Here is a 24,774-nt window from a genome sequence, read left to right on the forward strand (position 1 = left end):
TAAAAAGGTAAATATTAGTATTTAAATAACTTTATTTGTTTCAGGTATGTCATCGACCGAAATAAGAAACATAGAGGTATTTTGATGAAAAAATTGAATTAAAATTGAAGTGAACGAAAATAAAAAAAAAATAAGACCATAAAAGAAGTCACTTATTATATTTTACAAGTGGAATATTAATTGTATGAGGCCAGTCGTGGCCAGGGGTGAGACACAAGTGTGTAACTGCTAACGCGATTGGTTATGGGTTCAATTCCCACTCGAAGAAATGAAATCTTATTTACTTAACTTAACTTAAGTTTTAAGTTATTTTTTAATATTAATAACCAATTATCACTCAGTTAGAAGACAATTTAGAACTGCACGACGACATCTACGATTCCATCGTTCTTATAATTATTTTACAAATTATCAATCCAAAATTCAATGAATACGGTAGCTTTAACCAAATAAACTTCTCTGGTAATTTCAGAACTTTTGAAGTCTCATGTTGAGTTAATTACAGGTCAAACTGGCTTGACCCTTCTCAACTTTGGGAAGAATGGCCCAAGTGTATTTAGCGTTATAGAGTTAGCAATTTGTGAGGCCGTTGCACTTAAATTGTACGGTCTTTGATATGAATGCTATTTAAGTTGCCTAATTTTCCGGACCAGATATTTATGTACGAGTTTGTTTTGATTTTGTAACGTGAAATCTTTTTTTGTAAAGAAAATCATGATATATTTCTTAAAATGAAAAATTAAATCAGCTTCACGCTATCTCGCGCACAACAGGGTAGGCAGAGGGAACCTAGTGTTAAGATACTCCGTTCCCCACTTTCTGCCGGATTCTGGAGGCATTGCGTGTTGAGTGGCAGAACTCAACGCCGCGCTTTGCCTCGACACCAGAGCGAAGAAATGGAAATATAAACGTAAATAAATATTTCACTTCCTCGAGTGGGGATCGAACCCACAACCGTCGCGTTACAGTCACACCCTTGTGCCGCTGCGCCACGAATTTCAATTTTTCTAATGATAATATGACAAATCTTAATTACATCACCACCTACCATACCATTCTATACCTTATAAAGCTAAATAAAAACATTGATCGCACATATTGGAAATGTTTTTATATCAGAATATTACCTGGAGAAATCAGACACAAGTGTATATGTTTATGTCATGTTTGACACGTGCTTAGCCTGCAGCATTATCAACGGGTTCCTTTAGAGTAATCGCTATTGGCTCTACCTTCCTTATATGGTGATGCAAAAAATGGTTGATCCTATCAAATCTTTGTTATGGGTTCCAAGCTCAACGTTTACATATTAGGTAACAATTAGCACACGGTAAATGGAAATGTAAGCGGAGGCTGCTAGCTGAACTAGTTCTTTTTCTTTCATTGCTGATATAAAGCTTACGTAAGTGGATATCTCACCTTTAAGTACTAATGGTTGTTAAATATAGCAATAGCATTTTTTTATATTAATATAACATTTTTAATTTATAAACCGATTGAAATAAAACACTAAATGTTAAGGGATAGGAGGGGATAGAACAGTGAAAACTCCAATAAAATCGGTTAAGCTGTTTCTGAGATCAACGTGAACTAACACACAGAAAAAATTACAAAAAAATTTAAATTTACCTATATCTTCGATGACTTTTTATATATGTACCTATACATTATATTATACTCGTCTTTACATGTGTTCTTTTTAAACTTAAATTTTAATTAAAAAAGTAAACTTTTGATAAAAAAATATTTTTCATTTTAATATAAAATTGCTAAGATAAATATAATTGACTGTATTTTTAAATAAAAACTATAGCACTATCATGAAAATCTAAATTTTCTCTCATTAAAAAAAATTAAAACCCCATTCAATAAATAAAACAGCTACTCTTTGTTTCTTAATCGTTTGCCGTTCCAATTAAGCGTTTAAAACAAAAACCCCAACCCAGTTTTCAACCCTGTCCCACCCCAGTGGGGCACAGGTGGTCTAGCACAGTGACCCCGATTCTATCGACACGGGACGTCCTCGCGTTCAATGTAATCTTCACATCTTAAATAATAAGTGATTCGAATAAAAATCTTTCCCCTTTTCAAAGTAGTTGAAGTGTAATTTGCAACTAAATTGCAACCGACTAAACTGTTTTTGTTATAATTTGTTTTATAATTGTTATTTTTTTATAATGTTAGAACATTTGGTTTTATTACTAGAGAAATGCATCGATTTTGGTTAAAAGTAATTATAATTTAAGTATGGTAAAATATTATTTACATTTCTCATAAATACATTTTTCGAGGCCGTAGTAGAAATATAGGGAACTTCTTTTCTTAACACTAGGTTCCCAGGTTCCCTCTATTTATCCTGCAGAACATGTGACGGCGACTGTAATCGTGATAATTCAATCTCAACCTCAGAATGAAGTGTTTCGACACTAAGTTCTCCACGTTTATTCTAATAGATTATCGCTTCTTGGTCTCTATGAGAGATAGCCATCTTTAAGTTAAAGATCCTAATAGATATATAATTTAAAAAAACCTATAACTTTCGCGTACAAGTGGTTGTTCCAGGCACACTTACTATCGTGTCAATAATAAATAATTCTGACAACAAATACTTTAATTTTTTATTTGACATGTCAATCTTAGGCATAAGAGTGGACTCTTCAATAACAATTACAAGTACCTACTTAAATTCCGAGATGACAGGGACATATGATGTTAAGAAAAATAAATTATAAGTTTCTTTAGCTACATGCTGTATCCTGGGGAACCTGGGGAACCTGGGGAACCTGGGGACTTGTGGGGAATTATGGAGGTATTACGTGTTGTGTGTCGCAACTTAACGCCGCGTTTTGCCTAGGTAGGAGGCGAGGAAATGAAAATAAAAAAAAATCCTCTATTGGTAATCGAACCCACTACCTATCGCGCTTATAATCACAAGAATATGCTATGGTATATTTCGAATAAAACTAAAAGCAAAACTTACCTACGAAAACACGATCTATACAATGTGTTGGTACTTCGGAATGTCTCCAGGTTGATTATCAGGGAGCATTTGTATGCGTCGCGAATCTCAGTGAAGAGGCGTGTAGCATCTATAACATACGGTGACTAACGACTAATGATGCCCTACTGAACTGCTGGAATATATAACTCTTTACAGAAGTTCGCTAAAACCTTTGTTGTGCATTATTTCTAGTAACCTAATATTTTAAGACTTATTTATAATTTTCCTAAGAGTTTATGAGGATGAAAGTCGTTTATATTCTAGGAAAGAAGAAGAAAAAAGGCATTTTTGTTTTTGATTTTGTTTTTTTTAAGAACAATTTAAGTTTTACATACAATAAGAACAACCTTAAGAGTAAACATTGACTAATGGCTAACACAAAACAATTAACGTTTTTATTTTTCATATTTTTAACACGCCTACTTATCGTAAATTTTGACACCACTTATTTACATAAAAAATTATCGAACCCTTTCACCCTTATTGTTAGTTTGTGATGGATTGCAATGAATGCTGCGCGAGCGCATCGAGCGTTGGCTCTCGACCAATCACAATCGAAGCTTCACTCAAAACTTCACTCAGTTGTCGATCGTCTGTCCGCGGGTGAGTACGTGTCGGTTGTTATTTGAAAATCATCTTACGGACTTATGCAAAACATGGACATGTGTGTGTTGAGTTTCTTTAATACGACGCTTAAATATTAATGGATTTTCTTAATATTATTACATTTGGTTGGATTTTTTACTATGGTCATTGTCAGTGTTTTTAACAGGTTAGTTAATGTTTTTATTTATTAACACAATTTTTGTGCATTGTGTGCTTTTTGTTGATTTTTTTTTATACATATATTTAGTTTATAATTATGAAATTATTTATTCCATATATTTAAATTAAATATAAGTATTAATATTGGTATGTTCTAGTCGTAATATGTAATGTTATACATAACTGATAATAGCGTACACTATGTATGTACCTATCGCCTAATTTATTCATTTATTTAGTTACGTTGTAGTAGATAACTACAGTGTTGGTAACTTTTACGCTAGTATCAAAGTTCATTGGATTTTGTTTAAAAGTATACTCATTAAAATATTATAATGCTATTTCAATATACGCCTTTAAACGTTTTTGAGTAGGGTTTTGTTTGAAATTTCTCTTAAGTTAATAATATAGGTGCGTACGTTCTAGTTTCTTTGTTTTTTCATTAGCTCCATAGATGGTGTTAAGGGTGAAAATATCACCTACAGTACTAATATATGATTCAGGTTCAAATTCTATAGGATTTTTATGTTTTTCTATATGGAATTTATATAGCTGATACAGTAACTGAATTAATCTATGAATTTATCTTATTATGTTAAAAAAATCAGTTTGCTATCAAATAGGATGCTAGGACTCAAGAGCTTATAATTAAATTTAATAACAAAAAAATATTTATTTAAATTTAATTTCTAATTCAAAACTAACAAATCGTACAGACAGATGAAGCTAAAATAGATAGTTATAAATAGATTTTATTTAGAAAACAAAAACCCAGCAACCCCAGCTTACCCAAGCAAAAAATAAAAGTATAATGTGTCAAGCGTGGAACATCTAATGAAGCTTACCATCTGTCATCGGCCGATGCCATAATGCCCCACTGAGACTATTCATCTAAAAATGTCATTATCATTACTGATTGAAGATATAATAATTATGTGGGATGATCTTTGACACCGTAGTAGTACAGTTGTGATATATTTAAAGGCATACGTTAACTGCCGATTCAAATCCAATTTGGGATATGTTTTAATTTAAAATGCTTCCTATAAGCGGTTTAATTACGTATAGCGAAATATAAGGTTCCGCTATTTAATCTACATTATTAAGTGATTTATATGTAAATGTTAATAGGCCCTATCTTATCTTATATTATATTGTGCAATATTTCCTAAATATATTAGTAAAGTACCTTATTTAACAAAAATATATTTTTTTACTTTATAAGACGTGTAGTTTTATAAGCCAAATTTGCCTTTTTTAATCTATTTATTTTTGTTAGATCGCCATCGCGAACATCTCTGTAATTATACTATTTTTAATTACACTTTTCTTATATAAAATAATGTATTAAGTTAAATAAAAAAAAATTATAAAAAAATTATAATTTCTAATTCACGAATTTCAATCAGTACCAAAATATAGTTAAAAAGTCCCAATAACACAAATTTCCATCAATATTCCAGCAACACCCCAAAAATAGAACATCAATATCAACATTCTCCCACGCTCATACATTTTTCCTAACACTGAAAACGAGTTATTTCCTTTCTCCATATTCTCAGGCGTTGCCTACGATTTGTCACGGTAGCTCACTAACTCACTAACCAACATTCTCCACCACCACCTGCCAATAAACACTTTCGTGATAATCATCCGTCAAGTCCTTCCGCTAACGCCATTACCGTTACACTCTAACGCGTAATACTTGCTTTTATTACTTTTTCTCTCTCTTTTTTACGCGCTACCTCTTCCTCTTTATATAAATATTTATTACAAGAATAATCTATTATATTTGATTTTGTACTGTAATTACAGTAGAATAGAATGTTTGTTTGTTTATTGTTGTGGATATTTCGACGCGTTTCCGATTACGCGCGAAATGGAAACAGATCTTGAATATGCATGTGCACGCGTAACTGCACCCAGCTGCTAGCTTCCATGCAAAATATTGTTGCTTTGGAAACACTTTTGTAGTCACAAAATCCTTTTAATGTCTAGGATTCTGGAAAACTTGAATGTGCGACTACCTACGTTTTACTAAATGCATATTTTGAGCACGTTTATTGTAATTGAGTTAAATATAAGTGACGACTTATAAAAAAGTTGATTTATCCTTGTAAATATAATTTAAAATTTTGCTTATAATTATTAACACTAAAATATTTAGAAAATAGTCAAAATATTGGTAGTTATTTATCTGTGTATTTAGTGTATTTACACCGCCAATTAAATTTAACTTATTACATTTTAATATAGAACCTGGAAACCTAGTTTCGAGATCCCGTTCCCATTAAGACAATTCCGTTCCCCATTTTCCCTACTTTGCATCACCACAGCGAAGAAATGACAACGTTAAATAATAATAGAAATCGAACCCTGTCACGTTTGCACGCTTGTTCCCTGGCACCACAACTGTCCTCAACAACATCTATATTTCTGTATATGTAGATTACAACCAGAATCTTAGCAACGAGAGTGGGTGGCCGTGGACTGGTCTCGTCGTCGTAGACACCCATTAGTGCGGTCGCATCAATATTTCGAATGATTGATTGGACAGCTAAACCAATTAATTATTACATCCAGTTGGTGTCGAATTTCTATTGAATATGACTCATGGTGATTGATACTAAGACAGTTGGTCGTGTGTCTCATCACTACGTTATAAGAATTAAACTCAATTAATGATAATTTCTTCAAATATCGAGGCCAGTCACAGCCGGGGCACAAGCGTGATTGTAAAAGAGACAGTTCGTGGGTTCGATCTCTACTCGAGGAAATGAAATATGTAAATTCGCTTTGATGCGGACAAAAAACGCAGTGTTGACTTTCGCCACTCAACTCGCATTACCTGATGAAATAGGCAGAAAGTAGGAGAGTGGAGTGTTTTAACACTAAACTTTCCTGCCTACCATAAAGCGTGAAGCTGTAAACAAATTTACTATAGATTTCATATTATAATAAAGAGAGCTCGCCGCATACAGAAAGTTGATTTCTAATCCCCATATGCGTGCATTGAAATAATTATAACAGTCCCACACCACAAACCCACATGTACCAAGACATTAACGACAGATAAAGCACTTAACCCGAAAAACTATATAAAATAAAAATATACATTCTCACCGACCGACCTTAATTTTACGGTACCTTATGTTAATTAGAAAAATATGAGAAACGCATGAGAATTGCGACTAGCTAGAATAATAAGATAAGATTTAGTTGTAAAATGGACACAATTAATTGCAATAAAATGCAATTAACAACTACTTTACTATTCATGGAGAATTTTTCGCTAATTAACGTCGTTAGGTCAATACTGAAGCGGCTTCTTTAATAGTTGTTTAGATGAAAATCAGTTTTATTATCTTTTTAACTCAAAAAAAAATTATTTTTGAAAGTAAATTGCTTTGGAATGTTTCTATAATCATAATCTCTTAACTTTTCTCTTGTTAGAGAGTTGGACCTGACCTACGGTTCCACGATTCTTGAGTATCCGTTGCTCATTTAGTTCTGTTAATGATGGTAGCTGCCCGTCGTGGCGCAGAGGCAAAAAGTGTATTAACCGATTGGTATTGGGTTCGATCTCCACTCGAGGAAATGAAATATTTATTTAAATTTATATTTCCATTTCTTCGCTCTAGTGCAATGCCTCCAGAATTCGGCGGAAAGTGGGGAACAGAGTGTCTTAACACAAATTTCCTTTGCCTACCCTGCTGTGTGCGGGATACAGCGCGAACCTGATTGTTTTGAAGATGGTAAATGTATCCTTATACGTAGACTAAGATACGTAGAGTCGCATATAAATGCATTTAACTATGGTATTTGAGGTCAACAAATGCTCCTTAAAACGCACAAGATCTTAAGTTAAAATGATTTTTTGTTTAATTTTATTATATCTTTACTCATTTTTCACTCTGTGATGAACTAAAGAAAAATCATTCAGTTCTTCACTTTTTTGCCATTTCTATGTCTCTAGTGCTATTTTTATGACAATAATATTATCTAAGCATTTAATGATTTTAAAGCATTTTAAGCATGTTCTCCTTATATAAAGATTGTTTTAAATCACGTAAACCTAACACTACATAAACTTTACCCAAAACAAGCAAAATCTTTGCGTTTATCAATATTTATCATAATTTATATTACTATTATTATATATTTCTTACCCAATCTGACCGCTTCAGTCTGTTAGACGTGCAGTTTCCCGTACATATTGCAGTTGCACCTAATTCACTTTCACCGCAGTGCAACCGTTATTGGAAATAATAACGTCACGTGTCAGACATTACTCTACCTCTAGCAATGACATTCGAATGTTTAACAATGAGCAGTAGTATCTATTCTATGTAGGGATTACTTTAACAATATATAGATAGATAGATAGATAGATAGACAGATACAAGGTATATAGCATTTAAATTTGTGGACAAAGAAAAACAATGAATTCAGCATTAATTTGGTGAATTTTATATATGTAGGTGCGTGAAGGACTAATATTCCAACTGTAAAAATAGCATTGAATGAGATTCGAACCTGCAACCATCGTGCAATATCAGGCACATACAAAATGCTTAAACCAAGATGACGTAAAAGTATATTGAAAATCTTCTGAGGATCTTATTAACAGCAAAAGTTTCATATAAACAATAATAAATAGATTCTAATAAATTAACTGTGAAATGGTTGAGTTTACATGGATATGTTACAATATGAGAGTTTAGTAATTTTAAATGATAAATAATAACGCGTGAGTATCTAGACGATAAGCCATTAATAATTAAGATGATATATTAATAGAAATGGAAACCACTTTCCATCTCACGCTATCTGTTAGATATATGTACTAAACATATCATACATATTATACGTTCTGGGAATTAGTCTTAATTAATCAGTACTATGCATTATTAATATCGTTAAATTAATAATGGACAAAGCATTCGCTTAAGTAGAATAGAAAAAGATTAATTATTTAAGAAAAAGATTTTTATCGCTTCGATTATTTTCTACGTGTTCTTATTTGAAAAACTATATTTTTATAATTAGATTAAATCTATGTTTTACATAATGAAAATAAGATATCTCATTCTCATAACTAAAATATCTCATTCTTTTACCAATAGGTGTTTCACTTTTGCTTTCTAGATGGGTTTAAATTTTTTATCTTACGCACTCATGCATATTACAGATTTCATTTTACACTTACATACCTCAAACTCACATTATTTTGAAATTATGAATCACTTAAAAAACTTAAAATTTCTTATCAAAACAATTTATCTTCCTCTAATAATATAATTTTTCAACACACCAATTATCTACGATTGTCAAAAAAACTAATTAATAACAACCACTAATCTGACAGACTCATATTGCGGAAATATAGAGAAAAAACACAAATAGCATGAATACGCAAAAATGCCCCCAGAACTTCAATAGGAAATTGTACTAACAATGACGCTCATTGTACTCGCCATCTGTCATTGAGGGTTCAATCACCACTGTACTGTACTTGATAATATTAGTCTACCTTCCACCCTGTATAACCAATTGTGCGAAATAGGCTTCATTTGAAACACGAACCAATAAATAGCGGTATGCGCACGCGCACGCGTCTATAGTAATATAGCTATTATTGAAGTCTACGTTTTTTTTGTATTCCCCACAAACGTAAGTTTATTTATTGATCTAGCAGTAAAATCGTTGTAAGGGGCAGAATTTACGATCGCCGACGTGGGGATCTGTGATGTCTGTCAGTGGGTGCTTTATTGGTTCCTCGTTGAGCTTCGGGTTGTCGAACGATTTCATTAATGCATTCTATTCATCAGAAATAGCTCGGCTATAATGTTCGCTTCAATCAAGGCTAGTTATTACTTACTGCTCTATTATATATGATTCAATATATTGGCGTGCTGTCGTGGCGTGGCGTCGATTGTAACGCGACGGTTATGGGTTCGATCCCCATTTGAGGGTAGGAATTATTATTTATTAATATTTTCATTTCTTCGCTCTGGCAATAGTCTGGCGTTGAGTTCCACCACTCAACACGCAATGCCTCAAAAATTCAGCGGAGAAGAAACAGTGTTTTAACAATAGATTCAACTATAGGTGAAGCTGATTTTTTTATTTAAAAGAAATTTGTCACATTCGCACATATTATTAAAATAAAAAAAAAAAAAAGTATATTCCATCCAATCTTTGCCTTGAGTTATGCATTATTAATAGACTACAAGATAATGTATATTTTTTATTTGGAGACAAAAAATAATAATTTATGACTGTTCTATCGGCCTCTTTATACTTTATTTAAAATATTATCAGTTAATTATATTGATATAGGAACCAATTAAGAATGGTGAAGCTTGAATATATAATTTAGATATTATTAACATTTCCGACCAGTTAAAAAAAAAAACAATTATACTCGTATTTAATCAACAACGAACCTAAAGTAAAGCAAAAATTAATTCCACAAATATTTCCATTCGCACAATATTTATTCAGTGAACTAAATATTCAGTAAACAGAGATATTAAAAACATGGCAAATATATATTGAAACGTATAGAATAATCGAATACAAAACCTAATAATACGATTAATAAACACATTTATCGAGGGTTGCTTTGATTCGGATGCTTTCATTGTTGAACGAATTATGAATATTTTATGGTTTATCCACCATTTTAGTTCGCTTTGTTGGATCCAAAACGGTCATTCCAATTGAATAGCTGTGCCCGTAACCTGTATAAACTGTGGACAGACCGACGAGAGGACCCAAATTGACCATAATTAGACCAGAACTTATTAAAATTCTGGAACAAATCTCTTGAAGTTATTTCTTTGATGAAGATATCAAAAGCATTTAACGTTTATTGAGCATTGTTAAACGAATTATAGTTTTCTGTTTCATAGAAACTGTTGGATTGAAAGTAGATTGACTGATATATAATGATATTGCTTTTATTTCTAATGTAAAACTGTTTATCTCCGTTACTTAATATTATGAGGCGTAATGGCGCAGTGGTACAAGCGTGTGACTTTAAACGTGGTGGTGGGCTCGATTCCCACTCGGAGGAATGCTTATTATTTATTATTATTTTCATTTCTTCGCTCTGGTAACAATGCAACATTGGGGAAGTGAAGAACGGAGTGTCTTATCACTAAATACCCTCTGCTACATAGGGGATACCACCAGACATCGATGATTCCATAGAAAATTATTGCATTATAACATTTAAATATAATAATTCCTTTATTTTGTCCAAGACTTCCTGACTCGGAACTTCATTTTTTTTTTAAGAATATCTTGTATAATATTGCGAAATAGATGAAGTTACCTTACAATAACCAAAGTTTCAAAAATACCTGAATTATTTATTAAATTAACTATGTATTAAGTTAATTTTACAAAAAAAAAACAATTTTAAAAAGTTAATTTTACAATATTGTGCAAGAAACCGTAATTCAGTATCTAAATGTCAATATCGACGTAGTTTATGTTCAACGGTACCTTTTTTTAACGGTATAATAATCGGATTGTCAAGATTCCATACAAAAAAATGTGGTCACATACAATTGGAGATAATCGTAAATAATCATATTAAATTTATATGTTTTTATTTGCACGGTAGGGGAATGTTGGTAAAGTCCTTTCAAGTTTTCGTAAATAGATGTTGATTTTATTAAATAAAATCTTTAAGTTATAAATCCATACTCCATACCTATATTATAAATTCGAAAGTAACTCTGTCTGTCTGTCTGTCTGTCTGTCTTTTACGCAATCAGGGTCAAACCGCTAATTTAATTGTGATAAAATACTCATATAGAGATACTTGAGGGTCTCGGGATGAACATTTTCTTTTTTTTCTCATATTTGTAATATTTTCGATATATATCAATATATTAAAATACTTATTAATTTGACATGCAATTTATTCCGCCATGTTAATAACAACCGTCGTTGCTAAGCAACGATTTGCAAAGTTTGTTGTTAGAAAACGTCACCCAAAATGAGCTTGCTTAACGCATCTCTCTATTGAAAACTGAAAATAATTTCATAAATATATTTAATAAATATTCGTATAGTTTAAGCGGGCGCAGCCGCTTTCGGGTCCACTAGTATAGGTATAAATAACATTTTATTTTCCATTGATAAGTTTGCGGTAGAAAAATCCCGCATTTCAACTACCAAAAAGGGAAGTGGTATTTATTAATATACAATAATAGCCCCGGGTGAGGACCGAACCCAGGACTATCGCGATGAGATTACTAAATCAAATGTAACTAATGTAAATACAAGGAATAAGATACTCTAAAGCTAAATCTAAGTATTTATTAATATTGAAATATGCACTATAAATATACCAAATATTTATTTACGCTTATATTTCCATTTTTTCGCTCGCTTATTTGGTGTCGAGCCAAAAAGCGGCAAGCAATGCATCCAGAATTCAATAGAAAGTGGGGAGCGGAGTGTCTTAACACTAGGTTCCCTCTGCCTACCCTGCTGTGTGCGGGATACAGCGTGATGCTGAAAAATTATACCAAATGATAACTTTCTTTCTTTACGATATATTTATTAAATTAGGTGGCATTGTGTAATGTATCATCACTATCTTATCGCAACGGAAAGGTCATGCATTCGAACTTCCTAACAATAAAATTAGTGTTTTGATTTTACCCAAATGAGTATTATCAACATACCACAGATATGAGGCCATGTGGCGCAGTGAATCATGTTCTAAATGTAAATAATGGTTGTGGGTTCGTTCCATCTTCAAAAACGCCTAAATCAAATTCTTGGAAAGAGAAAAAACGTAGTGTCTTGACACTAGGTATGCTCTAACCTATTGTACAAAAAAAACCTGATGCTACTTTGAAATATATCTGTTGCTATAAATTTCAAATTTTAAAATCATTATTTAGAAGTGATTATGTATTCCTGCATGCTATTTTACATGAAAATTTAAATACCTTTATAACGGCAATTTACGCCGGCGTAGCTCATTAAAATCATTATTTACCTTTCAGGCGTAAATTGTGTGATGGATTCTGATCACAATTTATGGTATAGTTCCTAGATAATGACAGTAGCTAGCTTGTAATATTTAGTTGTTATTATTTTCTTTTTTTAGCCTAGGGAACCTAGTGTTAACACTCCGTTCCCCATTCGACATACAGTGAGCGTGAGCGAACAAATGAAAATATAAAAAAAATAATTTCCGCGAGTGAGAAACGCGACTGGCTGGAATATTTAATTAAATGTCTAAATAATATATTAAAATATAAAAACGTCGTTTTTATTGTAATTTTCTGGATTTTTCTACAATAGAATAAAAATTGTATATTCACTGTAGCTTAGCAGTAAAATCTAACATTTATAACGAGATCAGAACTGTTCAACAAAAAGAAAAGACCTTTGAAAGGTAAAACAAATACCATTACATTTTAGGTTCCCAAAAAGTCTAGTAAAATGTTTTCCTATCTTTTACCTTTAAATTCTTGATAGAATTCAATTTTCCCAAATAGAATTACAGTTACTGGCGGTCACGCAGCGTGGAGGATGGTCATAAATCAGTATTGATTGTTCCAGTGTTCACGCTTTGCTAGTGTCTTACGGATGAGTAAGATGTTACTTTCATTTGTAAATATTTACTGGCTCATTAGTTAGTTAATTATGTTTTTCTTTTAAATTTTGTAGCTATTTCATTGTTGATATATTTTGCGAATATGTTTATTATTAAACATCGAAAAATCTTGTAAGATTTATTCTAAGATCTAGTTATAAAAGTAGGGTATAAAGTGTGACTGTAAACACGACTGATATTGGGTTCGATTTCCACTCGGGGAAATGAAATATTTATTTATATTTATATTTTCATGCACAGCGTTGAATTCCGCCACTCAACACGCATATGCCTCCATAATTGGGCAGAAAGTGGGGAACGGAATGTTTTAACACTAAATTCCCCGCGCTGTATCCCGCAAACTGCAGGGCCGACACCTGCAGTTTGCGGGATACAGCGCGAAGTTGATTTGATTTATTTTAAAATTTACGATACCCACTCGAGAAAAACAAAATATTTGCCTGCTTGCTGCTTATTATTATCCTTATAGCCTGAAACTAAAAAAAATATGTATTGCATAATAAAAATACCTCCTATTTTCAAATTCTTACATAGATGCATAGGAATTTCAAATTTTGTTTTAAGCACGCCTCAGGTATACTCTAGCAATGTACGAGTAGCATTTACTTTATCGACGTAAGCCTCACCACGTTGCGGCATTCCGTACGGTATACCCGTATACAAGTACATATGAGTACATCAATCGTCCTTTTCACTGACCTTTTCACTTAGGAAGTTATTTACATAAATATATACAAAATTTGAATATTAAAAACAATTATTTTTAATTAATAATATTTTAAATAATTAGAGTCGTACCGACGTCAAATGCGACAGGTTGCGGGTTTGATTCTCAATCGAGGAAAATATTTAATATTTTCATTTCTTCGCTCTGGTCGTACAGTTCGGTCCGTATTCAATTCAATTATAAACATTAAAAAGCAACGATCAAATTTAATTTATTATAATAATTACTTTTGAAAAAACAACAATGGGAACATTTAATATTTATAATAGTTAATTTAATTTAGTTCCTAGAAGGAGCGGCTAGTCTGCGTCATAATGTCAACGCGCGGTAATCTAATTTCTTGTCGGGTGTATTGAACTACCCCTACGATGGCAGTGTAAGCTATATCTAAATAGTATATGCTATTGTTTCTATATTATTTTTATATAGGAAATACAGCCTTAGAGAAAACGTGGTTGTAAAAATTAAAAGGTGCTGTAGAAATGAAGTTAAATTTACACATTTTTTTTGAGTAACTCGCGCCTTCTTTCTTTAGTAATAATTGCCTAGAAAAATCTGTTAATTATTTTAATTGTGTTAAAGATCTTATTAAAAGTATTACTTCAAATGATCATATTTTATTCGATAATTGGAGTATTAATATCATTTGTTGCTGATGCTTGTAAATTGGATTAAAATTAATTTTTAACAAAAACAAAAACCGACTTCTAACAACGAACTAAAAAGTGAAAAATAATTATATAAAGATTTTATAATTTTGAAGTCGGTGCCAAGTAAAACAAACAGGCTTAGTAATTAGATATTGTAGTAAAGGTGTTGTAGCATTAGTTTGACACCGACTTCAAAATTATAAAATCTTTATATAATTATTTTTCACTTTTTAGTTCGTTGTTAGAAGTCGGTTTTTGTTTTTGTTAAAAATTAATTTATTTTACGATTTTTAGTGATGGGTAGATCTTAAAATGATGCTTCTTGAACGAGTGGTGATGGTGGTGGTAGTGGTTGTCAACGAGTGGTTGTGATTGTTCTATGTAAAACTTCATTTAATTAGCTATTATTTTTGTGCAAAGTTACATTTTGGTATATTGACAAGAACAAACATAAAAAGTATTCGGTTGAATTCGGAATCTCCCTTTTTTGAAGTTGGTTGAAAATGAGAACATCCTCTTTTTTGAGATTGGTTGAAAAGAAATACAACAATCAGGAATCTCACTTCTGACATCAATTTAAAAAGTTTTTGCTTGTAACTATTACAGTATAATTAATTTTTGACCAAAAAAAACAAACTTTCTCAATTTTCTTCGGATTCCATAATCGAAACCTAACCAAACTTTCACCAAATTATCCTTGAAGTGTATCCTTTCAAATATAAAAAGAATCATCAAAATCGGTTGGCGCGACATTGAGTTATTCGGCTATTAGTCGCGCACATGCATAATGCAAATTTAAGACTTATGTGATTTTCTCATGGATACCATTGTCAGACATGGACCAAAAAAAAATGGAACCATTCGGGAAGCTATACCTTTCAAATAAAAAAAACATTATCAAAATCGGTCCACCCAGTTAAAAGTTATGAGGTAACAAACATAAAAAAAAAAAAAATAAAAAAAAAAAAATACAGTCGAATTGATAACCTCCTTTTCTTACAGAAGTCTGTTAAAAATGCACAGTATTCGTCAAATTACAAAAAAGTATATAAATATTTTTTTTTAGCGTCACGCTCATAGCAGAGTAGACAGAGGGAACCTAGTGTTAAGACACTCCGCTCTCCATATTGCATGAATTCTGGAATTCTTTTCGTATTTCTCATATAAAAACAACCTTAAAAGCGTACTATTTCAAAAATTTTGTAACAATTTTACGACTTGCACCGCCTCGTAGTGTCCCCAGTTCAAATAGATTGAGATAAACTCGCAATGTGGGTTTACATTAAACACGTGGGCGGCTTATGTACGATTTGCTGATATCTTCATATTCAAATTATGGTTACCTCGATTGAATCATTCTTTGTTTTTATGACTTTAATGAGCATTTATGTATATAAAATTGAGTGAAGACTTAATAAATTGTAAAATTTATTAAGTCTTCACTCAATTTTATTGTATGAGTTCGTCGTGGCGCAGTGCCCACAAGGGTGTGATTGTAACGCGATGATTGTAGGTTCAATCCGGAAGAGGAAATGAATTATTAATATGTTCATTTCTTCGCTCCGCCGATAATTATATTTCAAACATTTTTCTTTTAATAATATAAGGAAAACGCAACCAATTAATTCCAACTACCGCCATTAAATATTTATCCACGAATCAATTTATTTCACCGCCCATTTTTCCTTATTAGAAGAATGTTATTCACCCGTCCAGGCAAGAATTTAAGGTTCCTTAGAAATATATGACGAAATCCATCTATTATATAACGTTTGAACAGGCCATTGTGTCTCAACTGGTCAGCGTCAGCACGTGGGCCTGCCCACATCTTCTAAAGAACAATGCTACTGCTACCGCTGTTTGGAAACGTGATTTCGAATGGGTTTTCTGATATGCAAGCAGAATGTCGATACAATCGTTTTGGGTTTTGCAGCGGCTATATTTATTGTTTTGATAAATTTGTTTTTTTTTTTTGTTGAAATTCACAGAAAACAAAAGCTTTTGAAAGAAAAGTTTAAAAAAATGAAATGACAAATTCAACAGTAGCTAATAAAAGAGAAATTTATATTTAACTTATTTTTACATAATACATTTTTTTTCATACATTAAGAAAAATATTGTAAATTTTTCTCCATTGTATAAATTATATTCATAATATAGAAAGAAATAGGCATTTTTTTATGTCAGCCGTGGTTCATGGACACAAGCTTGGTACCGTAAACACTGAATATTGTGAATTTGGGGAAATGAATTATACATAATGGTAACACTAGGTTCCCTGCTGTTATTGGGGAAAACCTTGAAGCTTGAAAAAAATGGAATTTTTAGATAAAATACACAACAAAATATTTCTCCTTCTCTATTATTACGTTATTTTCCTTATTCACACATATTCTTATTTATTGGACATACATACATACACGATTAAAACTGTCTATCCATACAAGTAATCTATAAATTACGTGCACCAATAACTTCATGGTAATAAAGCACGCTGTTTACTTCAGAATAAGCGATTTGTTCCGGCCTTTACTTAGGCTTAAGGTTCGATTTCACAGTAACCCGTTTTAATCTATATGATTTATAGATTATCTGTGGTTGCTTATCGTTTTGTTATTTATTATCTGTGCTTTGTTTTCGTAAGTACAAAGAGGGAATTCTTTTGATTGACGCAAGCCGTTCTGGGTGGTTAAATAAATAAATAAATAAACCTAAATAAATAATGTGGGTTGAATGTTGATATTTTTTATATTATAAGTAAAGGAATTTTTTTTATGGTAAATGTATCATCTGTGTGTTATGTCACATCACTATCTTCTTTCTTTTCATTTGGTGATAAAGTTTTTTTTAATTTCCAGTCATTGACAAAGAAACTTGATTTTTAGTCTAGTTTAGTTTTAGTAGTTGTAATAATTAATAAATACATGTTTTAGCAATTAAATAAGAAAAAAAACTTCATATTAAAAATGTTTCATATTGAAATTTTAACTGTATTATTTGATGTTACGATTTTAAAGTAATTATCTTAATTTTAATACTTATTTTCATTTAAAGAATGCTATAAATTGTGTTATAATTTTTAATTAAGTCAAAATAAGGCAAACAGGAAGAACGATAAACAAATAAATTGCTTAAATACAACAAAAAATCCGATCGAAATCAGGGCAATTAACCCGCCCACGGAATATTCTATATGAGGTGAATTTAAACATGTTTTATAGAGGAAGTATATATTATTATAAGTTTATTAATTTGATCGACATTTATGAACTAACAACGCTATACGAGTAGGTTATTGGCGCCGTACGTACTTAATAATGATTGATTAAAATAATGATGTTTCCTTCTCAACACTTGTATGTGTGGGAACGTCAAAATCCTGTTATATAGTAAAATTCTATATATTTACTGTAAGTACGTCTTAAATCTATTTTGGATAAAATATTTTAAATAAGAAAAATATAAATATATAACATACATTAGCATACTATCAATTGAATAATCTCGCACATTACAGGCCTACCCTGCAGACGGAACCTGAGAACTTAGAGTTGAGACACTCCGTCCCCATTAATATACTTCCACTGAATTCCGGAGATTCTGATATGATACCAGCTACTGTTGTTAAATATAAAGATATTCCATAATTTATACTTACTAATATGAACAAACAAACTTACCTCTCAACTTACTCGCCAACAAAATGCCATTAAGAGTTTTATTAAATTTATGCATGTACTACCAGAGTCATTATCCTCTAACACAGAGTAACCTTTCGCGTGTTCTCTTCAAGCATTGTAGAAATTTAGTATTTAAATACATTATCAGTTGCTTCGCGAGAAAACAATTATAGAGACATATAACAATCGGCACGCGACTTGTTACATGTGTATGCTCTTATAAGGCATGTTTAGATATGAATCTTATTATTTTAGCTACTCGATGGCTCTGTGATGGTTTTGACGGCACGATGGTTGTCGGTTCTGTCTAGGTTAGATAGGTTAGTATGTGAATCTAGTGTTAAGACACTCTATTTCTCATTTTTTATATTAGTTGTTATTGCTAGATTTAATAATTATTGCTGATTTAAATCCAACCGATTCGAATTTCATTCAAAGTAAAGATTGTAAGATAAATTCATGAAACAGTGCTTTATTAAAAAAATTTACTTTGAATTTTTCATATCTTATTTGAAATCGTGTTATTATTATTATTTGTGTAAAATAAAAATGTTAGCTTGAAACTGAAGAAAAACTACGACTCAAAATTCTGTAGAAATTGCATTTTTCTCCTCCAAAAACTTACAACTTTCATTTTCTAGTTTTAGATACAAAAAATAATATAAAAAAATTTGATGACTATCACAAAAACAGTTAATTTATCTATCTTTCCTTTAAATAACATGAATTTTTGTTCCATTTATAATAGAAGTATCTTTTTCTTTATCAAGTACATACAACACAATAGCTGTTCCTTCCCTAAATCGAATCTAGGCCAGCGATAGTACTGTGTGCAAGCGAGCGCGTGGGCGATTGATCTATTCCTTCAAATCAGACAATATAATAGTAGTTATCATTGAAAATTATTTTAAACCAGAACGCAAACCAAATCGAGTTTTACCTAGAAAAATAATTTAAAATTAAATTAATTTACAATTTTTCAACCTCAGGATCTTATAGGAATTTTGTTTACTTTTTCGAATTGTAACAAATTTTGACAAAATACACAAACCTAGGATTATGAATCTTTTTTAAACAACTACTTACTTCTTTAAAAAAAATGTCATGAAAGAATATTAATAAATTTCTAGATCTCTATTAATTTTTAAGAAATTGGCCAATTGCTTAAGTTGACTCTCTGAGATATTTCAAAAGAAAACACATTGAGAAATAAGAAGTATTAATATTTATTTCCAATTGAACTAAATAATATATAAACATATACATATATATATTTTTGGAATTCATACAAAACTACAAACAGTATTGAAAAATAAAGGCACAGCTTTAGTAAAATATTTAAATCGTCACGCAGCGCCTGTAATACGTGTCTTCCAATTGGCTGGTTTCAAAATTTTATTTCTACTTTTTTATGAAATGCAGCTGTTCCCGCTTCGAATAATTCACGTTCGAAAATATAACGACAGGAATATAACGGAGGACGTTATATTTGTCATATATATATATATATATATATATATATATGTCGGTATGTTTATCCATTGTATGTAAGTGTCGATTAAAATATTTGACTTTCTTGCATACAGCAGGCTATGCAGAGGGAACCCAGTGTTAAGACACTCCATTCCCCAGTTTCTATTATGGCATTTCATAAAAGAAATATTTATTTTTTCTTTTATATTTAAAAAAAAAAGTGAGCTAAATCAAAATAAAAGAACTGAGTAAAATAACATATGTGATCATTTAAATATCCAAGTTATTTTCTCTTGGTACGAATTTAGACCAAAGTTTAAATAAAACATCTTATATTAATTAACATATTTTTACATATTAAATGTATTAATACTTAGTTTTTTCTTTCTCTACTATTATTTGAACCCTACTCCAGACAGTGTTTGCCCGCAATGCGGCGTTAACACACATCCCTAGCTCGTTACGCATTGAAAAGTTATTTTTTTCACTACAATATTTATATACGCGTTTTGATACTTTTTTTTACTTTCAGTGAATTTATTTTCTATAAATATACATAAGTAAGAATATTTTAATTTTAAGCGACTATTGGGTGCTTATTAAAACTTGGGTCCATTAAATAATGGATACTACTCTTATAATTATTATTGATTCTCCATTTAAATTATCTATAGGACCCAAGCGTTTGTGCACTTAATACTAACTACATATAGTATAAGCAACATATAAGATTTCTACTGCCAATTATTAGAGAAACAGAAAAATACGAAGATTTTGAGCAAAACCTCTATAATTTCTGTAAAATATAAAAGTGTATCCGCGGCTTTGAATAATGAAGTAAAGGGTCCTCATAAGATTTCAATGAGTAGGATGCAGGAGCATGAGTCTCATAATCCCCATCGCATAACTGATACAGTTTCCCCAAAGAGAAAAAGAGATTGGAAGGAGAAAAAAAAGAAGAAAACCAAAAACCACATGGAAACAAAGAACTGCATGGGTTATAATTAAGTTTTCAGCTTAATAGACAATGCAAGTTCGAAAATAATCAATTTCAGTAAAAAGTTATAATACACAAAGAAGATTAGTACGAAAAGGCAATCCAATTCAATTCTAACTAATCTATTTTTTAACTTTTAATATTATGGTTGAAGTATGCAAAAACTCTATTAAAAACAAATATTAGTTTCGTTATATTATAAATTCTAATTTAATATCTATGGCACATTGTTAAAATAACCTTGGTATTATATTCATTCTGTTTTTACACACTAATATTTGATTAATGCTATTGTTTAAGTTAAAATTAATTATTTTAACAACAGATGAATTTACAATTTTATATAGATATTTATATCAGCTTCACGGTGTATCCCGCACACAGCAGGATTCGCAGAGTGGAAATAAAAATGTAAATAAAAAAATTGAATTCCATATTACAAGTACTATTATAAATCACTAGCGGACGCGCGCAGCTTCGCTAGCTTATTTAGGGGTGAATCCTAATAAACCATGAAACATGTGTTCAATGAAATATTTTTAAGAGTCTAAATTTCAAATTTTATAAAAATCGGTGGCGATTTAAGATTTTTCCATACAAACTTTCAACCCCTTATTTCCACCCTTAGGAGAAGAATTCTGGAAAACCATGAAACATGTCTTCAATTAAATAATTTTAAGAGTCTGAATTTCAAATTTTATATAAATTGGTGCCGATTTTTAAAAAAATCTATACAAACTTTCAACCCCATATTTGCACCCTTAAGGAGAGAATTCTAGAAAACGATTCTTAGTGGATGTCCAGATTACGAAAGTAAACGTCTGTCCAAATTTCCACGTTTCTACCATCAGCAGTTAAGGCTGTGCGTGCGTCTTACCTCAGTCAGTGAGGACAAGTCCTTATATATATATAGATTATAGTAATTTAATAATTGACATGAGTAAATATTTACTAACAAACACTCATAAAGCTCCATTAAAACTTAAAGTCATTTAAATAAATTAATGAATAATGCACGTTTCAAAAGTAAACAGCCAGATGCAGCTAGCCCTGTGATGTTGCTAGTCGAATGGAATTTGCATAACTATATTAAAACTTCTATATTACTTTTGCATACGTTCATGATCAACGCATATGAAAGTGTATTTGATTCGTATAGTAATTATAATTTTAAGATGTAAATTTAAATCGTTTGTTTTATATGATTTGTTTACTCTAGTAATAATCTAGAAAAGAAAGGTCTTCGTGATTCAGTGATTAGATCATTGTGGGCGATGATAGTGGGTTCAATTTCGTGGAAACAATTATATTTTAGCTTAGAGGAAAATAGAGGAAAAGTATACGACGCCTATAACTACGTTTCTTCTCCCTGTTATATATAGAAGAAAATAAGAAGTTGAAGCCGTCTGATACAGTGGCACATGCGAGTGATTGTAAATATGACGACTGTAGGTTCGATTCCTACTCGGGGAAGTTAATTAAAAACCTTGGATCTCAAATTTCAGGTACTATTCCGAAATTCGCAACCTGCAACACGGTGAACCCTGTATCTCTAAGGTCCATGGTACCTAATGCTTATAATATCTTCTCTTCATACATTCTTTAAAAATCGAGCAAAAATTCTCTCAAAAATTCTCTGAGAAATGATAAAATTGTCAGCTTGTATTGAAATTGAAATTAGGACTTATCTTGTTTTAAGATAATCGTCAATTAGGGTTTGCAAAATAAACACTAAACAATTTAGCTATTAGCGTTAATTGCTTAGGTATTGATAACGTGAAATAATTAAGTTAACTAATACTAGCTTATTTGACAAAAGTAATTGTATCTAGTAAGAATAAATAATGGATATGACATTAGGAATAATAGAAAAAAATAAAAAGACCTAGATTAAACGTAAGTAGGGAGTAATATTAGATTAATATAGATTTTATTTTCTTCGCTCTGGTAACAAGGCAATCGCAGCGTTGAGTTCCACCATTCAACACCCAATGCCATCAGTCTTTGGCGGAAGTTAGGGAACGGAATTGTCTTAATAGGAACAGAAAAGTAACACGAGAGTTTCCCAAGGAGAAGTTTCCCAGGTTCCCTTTACCTCTCGTCCCTAAACCTTTAAATACTACATCAACTGTAATGCAAGCATTCAGTTCAAACATGACGTATTTGCACTTTATAACGTATTTGCACATTCTGCGTTCATTGACATATTTAATTAGTTTTTTTTTAAAGTGCAATTAAGTCATTGTTACACCAAAAGACCCAAATATACATGTCTAATTTTTCTCCCATACATAAAAGAATTACGTAGGTATTATACTATACACGTATAAAAAAAACAATAATTATTATTATTAATTATACAGTATAATAAGCATCGATTATATAATAATTCGTGTCTCATGTCATATTATTATTCATTCGATGTGATCAGCGACAGCGACATTCATGTTAATACGAATGCTAATAGCAATTATGTATTTACAAGATAACTTGTTTCACGTTTCGTTGATAATTTGTAATTTAGTTCGTATTTTACCGGTATTATTTGGTTATGGTTGTAGAATATGGTTGATGATTATATTATGGTTGGTTGATGATTATATTATGATTGTATTATGGTTGCAGAACAAATTGAAATACAATTAGATACCAGTCAGACCCTGCGCTATGACTGGGGTCAGACTCAAAACAGAGATTGGGTCTTAAGAGACAAAATTCACACTACTTTAATCTAACAAGATTGGGGTATTTTCTACCCCTACTACCCTACCTCTTTTTGAGGATTCAAATTTAATCAATCTTTTCTATCTATTTATCTATAAAGAATATCTAATTTATACCAACCCTTATATCTCACATGGGTTGTTGCATACGTGGGTATTTGGCACTAAGTCACGTAGTTCACTTGGCATCGAACAAGTCTAGACAAGTTCTAGATTTACGGTATCCTGCGCGTAGGAGCTGTGGAGCTGTTGGCCTCGCCTTCTTGTTATTCAATTAGTCAATTATATTGTTAGTTAGTTATATTTTTGGACGAGAAATGCAATTTTGGACAACCATGTTCAAATTTTGTTTCGTATTTCATTTAAATAATAGTATTTTTTTATTAGTTTATATTTATATTATTAATTAACTAATAGTTCCATGTAAAATAAAATGTATTAATATTTTATAGAGCATGAAGAAAATGAAATGAGAATATTATAAAGCAGTTGTTATTCTTTCATATTGTGTTCTTCTTTTGTTTAATTTTTTTTTAATAAAATAATGATTTTTATTATATCGGCTCTGCATTGCAGTAAATTGCGATAAGTATAGATAATAATAAAAATAAATATATTTTTTTAGTTTTACTATTCTAAAAAAAAAGTATCTGAGTGGCTTTCTAAGTAAATATTTTTAAAGCAATCAAAACATTAAATGTGTTTAATATATTTTCAAAGTAAAATAATAAAATCTTAAGCTATGGAACCTAATAAAAATTTTCTACGCCAATGTTCCCAGCTAAAACACATATTTATATGCAAGAGTTAGTTTACGACCGTAAATGCAGTACAAAAGTAAATAATGCGAAATGCCCGTGGACTCACATTAAAATTCCCATTTATTGTACAGGTTAAGTTAATATGCATTAGCAGACAAAATGAAATTTTTATTTATTGATATTTAAAACTATTAATTTTGGAAAATAAAATAAACCAAAATGTTATTTTTTATATAATATTCATTATATTTAATAAAACCTAGTATGTGCCTAGTAGTTTACTAGCTGTGAATCGTAGGTCTTAAATTCGAATTTCAATCAATAGTACATATACCTATATAATAT

At 30.9% G+C, this 24,774-nt stretch overlaps 1 protein-coding gene across 4 annotated transcripts in view; it reads left to right on the forward strand.

Annotated features, from left to right (window-relative positions):
* RapGAP1 (Rap GTPase activating protein 1) overlaps nt 1-24,774 on the forward strand; it is a 247,916-nt gene that overhangs the window by 105,938 nt on the left and 117,204 nt on the right. For 2 of the 4 annotated variants that reach the window (XM_085185720.1, XM_085185725.1), the window contains exon 1: nt 3,574-3,773. The exons of 1 other annotated variant lie outside the window; for it this stretch is intronic. Coding sequence is in view for 1 of the 3 variants with exons in the window: in XM_085185725.1 (XP_085041851.1) it covers nt 3,748-3,773 (26 nt within the window). In the remaining 2 variants the exon portion in view is untranslated. Of the gene's footprint in view, nt 1-3,573; nt 3,774-24,774 lie in introns of those variants that run through there. One more of the 4 variants, XM_085185724.1, reaches the window with a different exon arrangement.

This window comes from Heliconius melpomene, chromosome 5, assembly GCF_056956725.1.
Source record: "Heliconius melpomene rosina isolate 202511_hmr_F chromosome 5, ASM5695672v1, whole genome shotgun sequence".
Lineage (NCBI taxonomy): Eukaryota > Metazoa > Arthropoda > Insecta > Lepidoptera > Nymphalidae > Heliconius > Heliconius melpomene.